The 15572-nt window shown below is 40.5% G+C and overlaps 1 protein-coding gene across 1 annotated transcript in view; it reads left to right on the plus strand.

Annotated features, from left to right (window-relative positions):
* Nucleotides 1-15572, plus strand: part of gramd4b (GRAM domain containing 4b) — an 82426-nt gene that overhangs the window by 12202 nt on the left and 54652 nt on the right. Inside the window, exon 2 of the mRNA XM_060928142.1 lies at nucleotides 11239-11446. Coding sequence (XP_060784125.1) covers nucleotides 11239-11446 — 208 coding nt within the window. The remainder of the gene's footprint in view (nucleotides 1-11238; nucleotides 11447-15572) is intronic.

Genomic DNA, 15572 nt, shown 5'->3' on the forward strand with positions numbered 1-15572 from the left:
CGGTTTGGCTCGCTTCAGCCCCACTCCAAAACTGTGCGAGTTTTGGGTGCTAAGCAGGGCTGAAGCGAGCTGAGTCGTGCTGTTCTGAGGTAGTTGAAACGCGAGCCGTGTCGGGCTGAAGTGAGCTGAAGTGAGCTGAAAAAGGGTAGTGGAAAAGGGCCAAAAGTGACCAACATCTGCCAACGTTGTCAAAAGACACGCGCACCCTCTTTCGAACGCTGACGTAATCAAGCTGGAAGTTTTGTTTGTTTTGATAGCAACCAGGAAAGTTTGAAAAAAGTAGGCAGTAATCGTCATTTAAACTTGTTTTTGTGAAATATTTCATTTGGAAAACAGTTTTCAAAATGGCAGCACTGACACCTGGCTGACACTTCATGTTTCGAAGTCTTGCACAAGTCTCATGAAGATCGCACGGATAAGTGACGCCTGCTGTGGACCAAACGAGCTAAATTCAACACGGCTAAAAACCGAATAGGCTGATAAGTATAATATTTAATTGCAGTTAGTTGCCAATACGAGTCACGATATAAGGTTACTAAAACCAAAAACGTAATTGAATAACACGTTAATTAAGAAATAAAGCAAGTTTAAAAATGACTTCAGTTCCCCTTTAATGGTGGGTAGAGGTTGCATTTTCAAAAGTATAGGACTTTGAGGTTTTAAAACTCGTGTACTGATCTAATCATCCAGCAATGAGTTGTCTGGTATTCTTAATTACAGGTATAAAGTTTTAGGCTGAGCTTCCATGGCATGGCACTGTTCTCTTGGCAGGTCATGGCTGGAAGAGTGACATTCATCAATAATCCATAGGAATTCAACTCGCTTCATTTCTATCTAATAAAACAGCTCACTGAGGAAAGAATGGGCTGTTCTCATAAGTTCTGTGTTGAAGAATAGCCAACGTTATCTTCTTATTTGTACATAATCCAATGTGTTTAAGAGCTGGAAACATCTCCTAATGTGTCTGAAAGTCAGGCCAGGTATAGTAGTGAGCTCCATCCAAAGGCTGCACTATTAGCCAGATCACTCTCACAGTTTTAAAGTAGGAACAACTTGAATAGATCAAGCCACCCTTTTCAAACTGTTTGATTTTACACTTTTTGCCGTACTCTACAAAGTTCTTATTGTTGGAGCCTTTTTAATTTGGATTGGTTAAAAGCTCAGGGAAGCCTTTTTTAATATACTTTTGTTAGCAACATGGATAAGACTTTGGAATTGAATAATGGACTGTACTGTTTAATTTGGGTTTGACAGGCAAACAAAGAGGGTTGGACCGCTCTGCTAAAACAATACACCAGTTTCTGTGCTTCCTTATTGCCTAGGTAGGATAGATCAGCGGTGGGCAATTATTTTTTCCATGGGGCCACATGAGAAACAGAAAATTTTGTGGAGGGCCGGACCAAAAGGCTGAACTAAATTCTGCATAATATTAATTGTATTTCTTTATATAAAGCAATAAATAACATTGTTTTTACAAGCTGCTAAGACTGGTAAGAGGATGGAAAAAACGAGGTTGCCTTACAAAAAATGTAATTTATTCAATCATATTTCTCAAAACAATGGTTAACAAAATGTGAACGTTTGTACCATTTTTTTTTCAGTCACGTTCACCCCAAAACACAATAAAGACATCACAATATTGTCTTTCTACTCCAAATATCAAGCAAGATACATCATATTATAATAATGATGCCCACATTTGTAGTCTAATCACCTCATTTGGTGTTTTTCAGTTTTTTATTTGTTCAGTGAGAGAAATCTAGTCTCTGTTGGTCTTTAACAAGTGCATCAAAGTCAGGTTGAATGTCTGAGGTGGAGATGTGAAGCACAGCTGACAGATGATCATCAGTTGATTCGGTGTAGGTATCAGATCTACAGATCGGCTCGGGCTCCGGCGCCTGCTGGTGACGTCACACTGTGATTGGCTGGACCGTTTGAAGGATGATGTACAAGTTTGTGGTTGGTCTGGACAAATTACGGAAGTAGTTATCGCAGAATTAGGTTTCGTGGGATTTCATGTCATGTTCATGTCGCACGCGTTGCGTTTTTGTTGAACACAACTTCAAAATAAAAGCAATGCACATTCAGTCCATGCATGAGGTAAAATTAGAAAATACGTTTATTCTGTAATTTCTAATTAACCTTACGCGGGCTGGTCAGAATGAACCAAAGGGCTGGATACAGCCCGTGGGCCGTAAAATGCCCAGGTCTGAGATGGATGGATGGATGGATGGATGGGTGGGTGGATGGATGGAGAGAGGGAGAGAAGACGAGTATTTTATTGATCCCTGAGGGAAATCTTGTCACAGCAGTACAAGGCACATCAAATCACAAAGATACACATCATATTACAATACACACAAACAACAATAAGCAAGCCAAATGAGTAAAGTAGTAGTATAAATAAAGAAAATAAACAAACTACTATAAACCATGGCATAATGGTTAGAGAAGCAGCTTTGGGACCAAAAAGTCGCCGGTTCGATTCCCTGGACCAGCAGGAATGGCTGAAGTGCCCTTGAGCAAGACACCTAACCCCCAACTGCTCCCCAGGCTGCTCTGAGTATGTTGTATGTCGCTCTGGATAAGAGCATCTGCTAAGTGCCTGTAATGTTATTTAATGTAAAATGTCATGGTATTGTCAAAGTCCCTTCCATACCGGGATCTGGTCTTCTCAGGCAGTCTCTTGTCCCAGTACTAATCAACTCTTTTGAGGCGCATGGGTGCGGCACCGATCTCCATTTCTATAGCCCTCGGCCTCTCGCTTATACAGCTAGGGTTACAGTGGGGGGGCTAGTCCTCTGGTAACTACGAGAGTTTGACTTCCCTACTCGCATCTTTATTGCAGCATGGCTTGCCAGATGGCAGTAGGTACTATTTTTATGATGGTCTTTGTTATGACCCGACTGCAAGTAGAACTCGTGATCTCCCGGTCAAAAGGCGGACACGCCAACTACTAGGCCAGCTTGCAGTCATCATGGTGTTGACTATATAATAAATTAGTTCTAAGCCAAGATTAATAAATAACTTGATGTTGGATGTTTATAAATGTATTAAATGCATGTGCCTTCTGAGCAAGCCTGGTTTGGATTGGTCAGGCCTTGCCCTGAATGTCCCAAACAATCTCAAGACTTTTCTATTGAGAGAGCCAGTCTCGAAACAAATCAGAAAGACTCTTTTCTCATTCAGGAAATTCCAAGAGCAGATAGTTGCTGGATGAGGAAGCTTGGGTTTTCTCGTTATCATGAGAAGCACGTGCTTCTGCTCGAGGTAGAAAAAGGGAGCAGAGCTGAAGCTTTGGAGCGTCTGAGCCCAGGCCCACATGCTTTGTTCCCAGGCTGTGTGTTTTTGTCTTGGAGGTCAAACCACTGTGCTGAATACTGAGTTGGCACACCATACTGAGTTTTCTGCTCAGTGTGGGCTTCTGGCTTATAGATAGGTTTCAAGGTTTTTCTGTTTTATATCCATCATATTTTATTTTGTGCTGCCTGAATTGCATTATTAAGCCCTGAAACATTTCATACATATAATTCAAATCAGAGCCAAACTGTGTGAATGTGTGTTATAATATTTGCAGAGAATGTTGAAATGGAACATGGAAAATTCCCTTACGGCTTTAATTACCTTAATAATTTTTTTTTTTCCCCCCCAGAGCAGGGTTTCTCAAATAAATTCAAGAGCAGTGTCATTGTATAACTCTGTTGCTAGTACAACATGCAGTTCCCTCACTGTTAAACACATGGAGAGAAAATAAAGTCAGGCTCGAATAATATTTTATGTGCAATACAAGGACGGTACACAATATCTCATAGCTGAAAGATTGACCAAAGATCAAATGTGCTGTGTTGCATGATCATATACTCATTCATTTTACTTGGTCTGTACTAATGCCTTTTTAGTATAAATACAGAGGTGATTATAGGAAATCACGCACTGATTGGTTGAGAAATTCGGACTATTTCTCGATAATCACCTTAAGTGACTCGGCAAAATGGCGGCCAATTACTTTGTCACCATAAGTGAGAAAGAATTGCAAATTATGAAAGAAAACGCTGCTCCTAAAAGCACTAAAGAAGCTATGAAGTTTGGTCTAAAACTATTCAAAGGTAAGGTGGAATTGTGATTTATTTTATCTATTTCAAAACAAAGTATTTTATGAGTCGGCGTAGATAAGTGACAAGTCTGTGTTGCACCTTTTACTACATTTGCATGCCACTTCTGAAGTTTGAAATAAATTATTTTTTTAAATTCAGTTTTTAAAAAAGAATCGCCTGTGTATTTATATTAAAACAATTACTCGCCTCAGGCTCAGTGAATATCAGTGATTTATTATACATACAGGACACTTTTTCAATGGAATAAAAATGTGTTCTATTCCCTTCTAGTGGGTTTTATTCATTTGGTTCGATAGCATGCAATATTGTTAGCATATCGCTTATCCTACTTGTATTGCGCCACTCTACCCAATGGAGAATGAGCGTTGAATAGTTGGTTGTCAAGCGTTGGTTTCAAGATAACATGACGTCACACATCGGAGGTGATCTGAACATTCAGTGAGAGAGTTTTCTGCTGCACATGTGCAAAAGCATTTCTTTGTTCACCGGGAAAGAGAAAGATGCGTTGAACACCCAGAAGGCTACCAAAACTTCATTAGAAGTTCTTCACACATATTTACAAGAGGAAAAGCACACCAATGGACATCAAAAAAGAAAAGAGACACTTCGGAGATGTAAAACTGACATGCTAGCGAGTGACTGTGACAATCTGTAAACAAACATGGCCGCCAGGTTTGCTTCGTTAAATATGGAAGATTTTGAGCGACTTTTGAAAAAGAAAGATGCGTTGAACACCTGAAAGGACTGTGTGTGTATAATAATAATAATAATAATAATAATATTGGCTGCCTTTCTTTCGTGGTATATCAGATATATTTCATTCGGCTATAATGCGTCTTTGACTCGTTCAATATCATGCTAGCTGAATGGAATATATCTGATATACCACTCAACACCAGCCAGCATTATTTAAATAATAACCTCGACTTTGTCTCAGCACACCATGCTTTATTACATTATGGTAACTAGTACTTTTAACCTGGTCAGTTAGGTTTTTGGGCAACCAAAATATGGGACTGGAGATTTTACTAATTTATTTCTGTGTTCATCGACCTCTTCTAGTGTAAAATAAAATTTCATGATGTCCTTGGACAAATATGTTATTTAAATAATCCAACTATTCACTAACAAAACCCAAACCATTTACATCGGGGTGGGCAATTATTTTTTCCATGGGGCCACATGAGAAACAGAAAATTTTGTGGAGGGCCAGACCAAAAGGCTGAACTAAATTCTGCATAATATTAATTGTATATCTTTATATAAAGCAATAAATAACATTGTTTTTACAAGCTGCTAAGACTGGTAAGAGTATGGAAAAAGCGAGGTTGCCTTACAAACAACGTCATTTATTCAATCAAATTTCCCAAAACAATGGTTAACAAAATGTGAACATTTGTACCTTTTTTTTTCAGTCACATTCACCCCAAAACACAATAAAGACATCACAATATTGTCTTTCTACTCCAAATATCAAGCAAGATACATCATATTATAATAATGATGCCCACATTTGTAGTCTAATCACCTCATTTGGTGTTTTTCAGTTTTTTATTTGTTCAATGAGAGAAATCTCTAGTCTCTGTTGGTCTTTAACGAATGCATCAGAGTCAGGTTGAATGTCTGAGGTGGAGATGCGAAGCACAGCTGACAGATGATCATCAGTCGATTCGGTGTAGGAATCAGATCTACAGATCGGCTCGGGCTCCGGCGCCTGCTAGTGACGTCACACTATGTGATTGGCTGGACCGTTTGAAGGATGACGTACAAGTTTGTGGTTGGTCTGGACAAATTACGGAAGTAGTTATCGCGGGATTAGGTTTCGTGGGAGTTCATGTCGCGTGCATTGCGTTTTTGTTGAACACAACTTCAAAATAAAAGCAATGCACATTCAGTCCATGCATGAGGTAAAATTAGAAAATACATTTATTTTGTAATTTCTAATTAACCTTACGTGGGCCGGTCAGAATGAACCAAAGGGCCGGATGCGGCCCGCGGGCCGTAAAATGCCCAGGTCTGATTTACATGCTGTTTAATAAAAGTAGATAAACATTTCATGTTGTATTAACTGCATCTTTCCGAGTTTTGTTAAACTTGCAGTTGTTTCAGGTTTGCTGTTTTTATTCGTTTTAAATTGTTGAAACTTATTCAAGTCAAGCACTTTGTAGTCAAAGAGTATTTGCATATTGCTTTGTTGAAGTAATTATAATGATTATATTACTTATAACGACTTTGATAGGAATTGATAGTGAGCTCCACCATAGATAAGGATAATTAACGATAAAAACACCCCTCCCTGGCTATATGCTGCAGACCCCACCATGAGAACTATGGCTCCAGAGAGCATTTGTAATATTTGGAGAACCGGAAAGCCTGTTTGCATAATTTATGTAGCTGCATTTATTAACCCAGCTTGGGGGTTTACATGGTATTAAGCAAAAGGTTTTCTCCCATTCAGGCTTAGTCAGTCGCAAAGGCTTTTTTTTTTCCCCACACCCAGCCCATTTCTCGGCCGTATTCTCCCATACTACTTGTCCCACAACTTGCCCCTTCCAGTTCAAAGATTTTCCTCTCCTTTCCAGAAGCTCTCATTATGATTGCGAGGCTGTCTGTAAGCCCTGAATTCCTCCTGTGCTCTCTGCCAATACAAAATGTCTTTGTCACACTTTGCTAGTGAGCTCTTTTATTGACTGGGATTTTTTTTCTTTTTTTTCCCCAGACAGGGTTGGTATTTTTATCCTCTCTTCACCTTGTCTGATTGAACCTGTCTAACATGTCATCTAAGAAAACCATATAGAGCGAAATTGCTCCCTACTCACTATATAGGGCACTATATAGTGGGGACGCCATTTTGTAGTGCTGTCCGAAACCTTAGTGAGGATTATTTACACCCTATATAGTGCACTCAAAGTATCCCACAATGCATCACGAAAAGTAGTGTACGACCGATGGTCACTAGCCAAAGCAATATATCTCATCACGCATTGCTGTCGTGCTGAAAGAAATCAAATTAAAAGTCTCAAATTTGATTTAATAAAAGACAGCGGCAAAGAAGAAAGTATTCAGCCTTGATTTAAAAAAAACTGAAAGATGCAGGTACTTTGTGTTGATTATTGTGGGAAATACGTTCAGTATAATATGGATTTATCACAAAAATGCATCCATATATTTATTATTTTGAAAGCTGATCTGGCACGTTTTAATTGTGCGGCAGTGTGACGAAGTAGTGTCTGAAAGCGTTTTTTTCATTTTACCAGTGAGCTCACTATATAGTCCTCGATATAGTAATTCCCTATATAGGGAGTAGGGAGTAGTGAACGAGTGAGTGGTTTCGGACACAGGGTTAGAGTTAACACTATGCTTGGTAGTGAACACTTGAACATAAAATGACCTAAATGGAAACTTTTGTTTGACTATATAGTATGTTGTTCAGTGGTACACTTTGTACAGTGAAAAAGGCCAAAACCACTCTTGAGTGTATTTCTTGGCACTGTCCCTGGAATCACGTTCTTACACAACAAATGAATAAATGCCAATTGCTTTGCTGTTAGCTAGCATGATTATACGGTTAAATGTTCTCAATTATAACACTTTTTTTAATAAAATGTAACAAAATAATTTGCATAAATATTATACATACAGGACACTTTTTGATGGAATAAAAACATGTTCTATTCCCTTCTAGTGGGTTTCATTCATTTGGTTTGATAGCATGCAATATTGTTAGCTTATTGCTTATCCTACGTGTATTATGTCACTCTACCCAATGGAGAACGAGTGTTGAATATGGGTTACGATATTGCATGGTTGTCAAGACAACATGACGTCACACTTCAGAGACATAAAACTTCCACGCTAGCGAGCACCTGTGACAGTTTGTAAACAAACATGGTGACCAGGTTTGCATCGTTAAATACGGAAGATTTTGAGAGAATTTGAAAGAGAAAGACGCGTTAAACACCCAAAAGAATGTGTATGTATAATATCGGCTGGCTTTTTTTCGTGGTATATCAGATATATTTCATTCAGCTATAACTCGTCTTCGACTTGTTGAATATCATGCTAGCTGAATGGAATATATTTGATATACCATAAAAAAGCGAGTATTATTTAAATATTTAAGGAACTAAATAGGCAGCACAGTGGTGTAGTGGTTAGCGCTGTCGCCTCACAGCAAGAAGGTCCGGGTTCGAGCCCCGTGGCCGGCGAGGGCCTTTCTGTGTGGAGTTTGCATGTTCTCCCCGTGTCCACGTGGGTTTCCTCCGGGTGCTCCGGTTTCCCCCACACTCCAAAGACATGCAGGTTAGGTTAACTGGTGACTCTAAATTGACCGTAGGTGTGAATGTGAGTGTGAATGGTTGTTTGTGTCTGTGTGTCAGCTCTATGATGACCTGGCGACTTGTCCAGGGTGTACCCCGCCTCTCGCCTGTAGTCAGCTGGGATAGGCTCCAGCTTGCCTGCGACCCTGTAGAACAGGATAAAGCGGCTAGAGATAATGAGATGAGATGATGAGGAACTAAATAATCAGTTGAATACGGTTTCCTTGTTTTGTAGCTAATTTAACAAATAAGAGAAGACGTTTTAAGCAAACAGTAAATATTATATGCAGGAAATGTAAAATTCTTTGGAAACTAATTTACACACTGATTTTATCAAGTCGATTACATTGATTTAACATTCAATCTGATCCCTGGATGAACGGAAAATGAAAACGGAACTCCTTGTTTAACTGTAAAAGCTCATTTGAGGCTACTGAGATATAAAAACTGATAAATGAGCCTTAAGTTCTTTAGACCTGACCCATCGACTGCACAGCCCCTAAAGGAACATGTAAAACAAATTTTGAAAGTTTCTGGTTCACACATCATCTGGTAATTGATGTAGGATATCTTCTGGTACGTTTTGAGTTCTCGCATATATCCCTCTTTACGGCCATTCTCCTCTCAGAAACGCTTCATCATATTTATGGAGTTTGTGCTTCTCGCATGTAGTATCTTGTGCGCACCTGGTACTTTCTCAGTGTGTAATCTCACTTTGACTCTCATCTCAACTGCACAGACTCTAGCAGGAGAAAGTCTCTACTCTGCAGATGCTGGCTTCAAATTTGACAACATGGTGGCGATATTTTGGCTTCATTCCTACAGACAGGGAGTGAATGGAGCCATGCTGTTTTCTACAGTTGATGACCTGACTGAACAGATGAACACTGATGCCACGTTGTTGCTTTTTTTGTTTCATTGCTTACTTAAACAAGAATGTGCCATGAATTAAAAATCCATCCACCCACAAGGCTTTCCACTAATGCCGCTTTTCCACTACAAACGCGGCTGAGTCGGGCTGAGCCGTGCCGTGCTGAGTCGGGCTGAGCGGGGCTGTTGGAGTTGCATTTCGACTACAACCGCGCTGAACCGTGCTGGCTGGAAGTGGGTGGACACATTGGGTGGAGTTAGCGAAAGTGGGTGGACGTCAGGTGATGTCGTTAGGCGGCGCAAACAGTGACATCAGTGAGCTTTTAAGCGGTAGTCTCACGACCCGGATAGTAAACAATAAACATGGAGGACATGGTGTCGTTAGTGTTGCTGGTCTTGGTGCTGTGGCTTGTTGTCACCGACAACGCGGACAGATACCGGCAAGAGCGTATAGATGAGGCGAGGCGCATAAGGCTTCAGAAATTCTCGTAATTCGTAATTATTCTCCTTCCGGGTTTACAGATCCCAGCGTGCTCGCGGGGTGTGTGTGGGCATGTGAGGACACTCCTCCTCACCAATCAGTGCACAGGGGAGTGTCTGCTCACGCCCCCAACCTCACTCGGCTCGCTTTGGCTCGCTTCAGCCCCACTCCAAAACCGTGCGAGTTTTAGGGGCTAAGCAGGGCTGAAACGAGCTGAGTCATGCTGGTTTTTGGCAGTCGAAACGCGAGCCGTGTCGGGCTCAAGTGAGCTGAAGCGAGCTGAAGTGAGCTGAAAAAGGGTAGTGGAAAAGGGCCTTAAGGCTCATACTAGCCAGCCATGACAAATAAGTAGCCAGCCGGGGGGGAGTAAACACAAAATAAACTCCTGTGCACGCAGTTCCCAGGATTAAATGTATTTTCCACAGACCATTTATTTATTCACTTTACTCAAATACAAAGTAAAATGGCAGTAAATCTTCTTTCTTTTCTTGCGTATTGCATCATGAGGCGTTCCTGGCTTGTAAATCTCTTATTTTCGGTGCATGACACATTCACGCAGCTGAGCATGCTATGAATTAACAACGACAACGGTCTGCAGTGGTGGCTACACAATTAAACACTCAGCAAACATTTCTCCATTTGCGTATGAAAATACACTCCAACAACTCAGTTTGGTTTCATTTACAACCAACGGTATCTTTTGATGCCAGCACGTAATTGAACGAGAGAAGACTGGTTTACTGGAGACAAAATAAGCATTATCTCTGCTTCTGTTCCCTTCGACGGCCCCGACACACTACTGCCTCCGCTGAGTGCGCGCGCACACACCGCATGTCGGGGCCGCGGATGAGTTACTCTCCCTTGATCAACGAAGTCGGCGGGGAATTTGTGGTTATTATCGGTACAAACAGCGCGAATCACAACTTAAATGAGTGCGGTTCAGTTTGACATTATTGTCAGTCCGTTAGATAAACATTTAATTTTATTCAAATCGAAAATTAATATTTAGAGCCTGTGGGCTACAAAAATAAGTCATTAAAGTAGCCGGCTGGACTTAATTGTGTAGTCGGCTGTATGGCCGGCAGCCGGCGCTTGTGGAAAGCCCTGCACCCATCTGTTATCTATGCCGCTTATCCATCAGGGTCATGGGGGAACCTGGAGCCAAGCTGGCAGTAAATACAGAAATAAAGAAAGACAGCTCGCCATTTGACAGAATCTTGGTTCACCAGCTGAGTAGATGACGTGTCAGTTTAGAAAGGAATAACTCAAGCTGTAAATGTTTAACAAAGTTATATTTAGTGGAAGGTTATTCCAAACACACCTCTTTATACAAACACAGTTCGTACAGTTTTATACAGGCTGTCATTCTTTCTTCATCCTTACCTACTACCTTTTCATAAGCCACAGTCATACATTTCATACTTCAGGCTTTTCTTTTTTTATGTCCCTGCAGAGTTGCCATCCACCATGCTAAGATAAAGGTGCGGAACCGTGTTCTGAAGATGCTAAAGCGCCTGGACAAGATAAGATTCAGAGGACAGAAGCGTGACGAGTTCCTGGACATTGCAGAGTCGCCCAATGCTTCGGACAGCGAATGCAACGATGACCTCTTGATAAAACCTCCAGCCTCCGTTAAAGATGGAGAGGAAATACGGGACTCTGTGAGTGCTGTTTTAAAGTCATGTGGGTCCTAATCAGAGTAATGTGCTTCCTGTAGTCTTCTAGCATAATACTAATACAGGAGACACTGTCCTGCTGTGCAGTGAGGTGTTTAATGTGCTCTCCCTGGATTACTGACAGCTGTTGGAGATAAGTCAAGTCAAGTTTATTTGTACAGCCCTGTTAACAATAGACGTTGTCGCAAAGCAGCTTTACAGAAAAGTCACCGTCTTAACGGGTTTGATCATTGGACTTAAGATAACTTTTGATTTCATCAAAGCCTAATTACTATATCATGTTTAAGTGTCTGCGCTTACAGTAAATTACTGTAGTAATAAAGTTATGAGAAAATGGTTATTTAATCTCTTAAATATTGAATTGTTTCTAAATAGATTAGATTGAATGGTTTCTGGTTGACATGGAATATAAACTGGACAGATGATTTCCAGTTGCAGTCCTTGAAACTACAGTTATAGCACAAAATGTGTTCTATGTAAGATTGGTTTAACGTTTAAGATTTCAGAGTCATTACTTCAACTTTAAGTAAACAGTAAAAGCAGGGGAAAACATCTGTGGTTAGTTAAATGCAGAGATGCTAGCATGTATGGTTTCGTCATAGCATTTATGCGTTTTGACTCCTTGCCATGTCATGGCTACGTAATAATTACATTCTTGTAATTGTGTGGGTTTTTTTTTTTTTGGCTAAAGCAGTTGTCAGACCATTACATTAATGGCATTTAGCAGACGCTCTTATCCAGAGCGATGTACAACATACCCAGAGCAGCCTGGGGATTAGATGCCTTGCTCAAGGGTACTTCAGCCATTCCTGATGGTCCTGGGAATCAAACCAGCAACCTTTTGGTCCCAAAGCTGTTTCTCTAACCATTAGGCCATGGCTTTCCCCAAATAATAATGAGACTGTCAATGATGGCGTAGCTCACTCCGGCCCCGTCTTGTCCAGAAGGAACGGTCTAAAGTGCAATAAATGTTGCAAGCTATATACACTACTAGTGCATCTCAAAAAATTAGAATATTGTGAAAAAGTTCAATATTTTCCATCAGTTATTTAAGAAAGTGAAAATGTTATATATTATAGACTTATTACACATAAACTAAAATGTTTCAAGCATTTTTCTATTTTAATCAGTATGGCATACAGTACAAAAACATAAAAAAAAAACCCATCTCAAAATATTAGAATATTTCATTTCGAGTTTGAGTAAAACAGTATGAACACAGTGTATCTCTCAGTCTAGTTCGGTACACACAACCACAATCATGGGGAAGACTGCTGACTTGACTGTTGTCCAGAAGATGATCACTGATGCCCTCCATAAGGAGGGTAAGCCACAAAAGGTCATTGCTGAAAAGGGTGGCTGGAAAAGGTGCACAAGCAACAGGGATGGCTGCAGTCTTGAGAGGATTGTCAAGAACAGTTGATTCAAGAACTTGGGAGAGCTTCACAAGGAGTGGACTGAGGCTGGTGTCAGTGTATCAAGACCCATCACGAACAGACATCTTCAAGAAAGGGGATACGACTTTCGCATTCCTAATATCAAGCTACTCCTGAGCCAGAGACAATGTCAGAAGTGTCTTATCTGGGCTAAGGAGAGAAAGAAATGGACTGTCGCTCAGTGGTCCAAAGTCCTCTTTTCAGATGAAAGTACATTTTGCATTTAATTTGGAAATCACGGTTCTAGAGTCTGGAGGAAGAGTGGAGAGGCACAGAATCCAAGGTGTTTGAAGCCCAGTGTGAAGTTTCCACAGTCTGTGATGATTTGGGGTGCCATGTCATCTGCTGGTGTTGGTCCACTGTATTTTCTCATCTCATTATCTCTAGCCGCTTTATCCTTCTACAGGGTCGCAGGCAAGCTGGAGCCTATCCCAGCTGACTACGGGCGAAAGGCGGGGTACACCCTGGACAAGTCGCCAGGTCATCACAGGGCTGACACATAGACACAGACAACCATTCACACTCACATTCACACCTACGGTCAATTTAGAGTCACCAGTTAACCTAACCTGCATGTCTTTGGACTGTGGGGGAAACCGGAGCACCCGGTGGAAACCCACGCGGACACGGGGAGAACATGCAAACTCCACACAGAAAGGCCCTCGCCGGCCCCGGGGCTCGAACCCAGGACCTTCTTGCTGTGAGGCGACAGCGCTAACCACTACACCACCGTGCCGCCCCCACTGTATTTTATCAAGTCCAAAGTCAACACAGCCATCTACCAGGAGATTTTAGAGCACTTCATGCTTCTATCTGCTGACGAGCTTTTTGGAGATGCTGATTTCCTTTTCCAGCAGGACTTAGCACCTACTCACAGTGCCAAAACTACTACCAAATTGTTTGCTGACCATGATATTACTGTGTTTGATTGGCCAGCCAACTTGCCTGACCTGAACCCCATAGAGAATCTATGGGGTATTTTCAAGAGGAAGACGAGAAACACCCGACCCAAAAATACAGATACGCTGAAGGCCACTATCAAAGCAACCTGGGCTTCAATAACACCTCAGCAGTGCCACAAACTGATCACCTCCATGCCACACCGCATTGATACGGTAATTCATGGTAAAGGAGCCCCAACCAAGTATTGAGTGTATAAATGATTATACTTTTCAGAAGTTGGACATTTCTGTATTGTAAATCCTTTTTTTGATTGATCTTAGGGAATAGTCTAATAATTTGAGATACTGGATTTCTGATTTTCATGAGCTATAAGCCATAATCATCAAAATTTAAAACAAAAAAGGCTTTAAATATTTCACTTTACATGTAATGAATATAGAATATATGAAAGTTTACCTTTTTGAATTAAATTATGAAAAAAAGGAACTTTTTCATGGTATTCTAATTTTTTGAGATGCACTAGTATATATAAGCTATATACAGAAGCTATATCCACCCTAGGAATACCGACCTATTTGCCATAAAGAATCCAAGATGGCGAGGAATTGACCGAGAAGAAGCGATTTTTGTTGAACTGCTCATTAAGGCTTAATTAGTCCATGATTTCATTAGTAATTGTAATTAAGCAAATCTGGGTAGAAGTTATATGCACCCTAGGTACCCCTACCTTCATCCCAGAAAGAATCAAAATTGGTGAAGAATGGAGGGAGAAGAAGCGATTTGTGTGGAAACTGCCCATTAGGGCTTAATTACTCCATATCCTCATTATTAATTGCAATTATGCAAATTTGGGTAGAAGCTATATGCACCCCAGGCAGACCCGCCTTCCTGCCAAAAAGAATAAAAATCGGTGACGAATTGAGAGAGAAGAAGCGATTTTTGTGAAATCCGGATGATGGACAGCACATGATGGCATAAGTTCATTGCCTGTCGGCTGGATGAGCTCATAAGATTCTTTTGTCATAAAAACCAGTTCACTAAAAGAAAAGGACATGGGACATGAAAGATGTGCATTTGTGGTTCCTTTTGGTTTTGCTTTGACTTCATCTTGATTTTGATTTTTGAACTTGATTTCGCAAACCTCTGTCTTGTCGGCCAGTTGAAAGCAGGAGTTTGTATTTTGCAGCTCTTTGTAATTAAACAGAGTCGGGTCACAATTTAATAGTTTTTCACTATATAGTGTATATTTAATGATCCATATAGTCAAACAATAGTTCAACCCTTACGTATTTCATCATTTAGTCATTTATTTTTGTTAGCATGAAGCTCTCCTATTTACCGACATACCCTTGGGTTTTTGTGGTAAAATTCAGTTTGTCTGCTAAGATTTCCTTATTAGCAATGTTAGCATATTTGCAAATGGCCTCTTCTTGTTCACAATTATTGATGAAACATACCGGACTCTTTAGGGAACGCTAGACAATAATATCACTAACTTTTAGTTTTGGAAAACTGTGACGTTTCGGTGCTGACAGTGGGCTTTTATTGTTAACTCTGGTATATGAAGGTTTGTGTTGGTGGTTAGAATGGTTGTAAAAATAAATAAATAATAATTTTAAAAATGCACATTTCTCGTGTGTGTACAGAACGTCTTGGTCAGTTATACAGTATGTGTCCTTGTAGTAAGTCCACTATTGTTGTGGTGTTTCTGGGGTGTGGGCTTTTTCCCAAAACCTCCACATTAATAGACCTACAGCCTTTATTATCATTCT

The sequence above is a fragment of the Neoarius graeffei genome, chromosome 8 (genome assembly GCF_027579695.1).
Source record: "Neoarius graeffei isolate fNeoGra1 chromosome 8, fNeoGra1.pri, whole genome shotgun sequence".
Classification (NCBI taxonomy): Eukaryota; Metazoa; Chordata; class Actinopteri; order Siluriformes; family Ariidae; genus Neoarius; species Neoarius graeffei.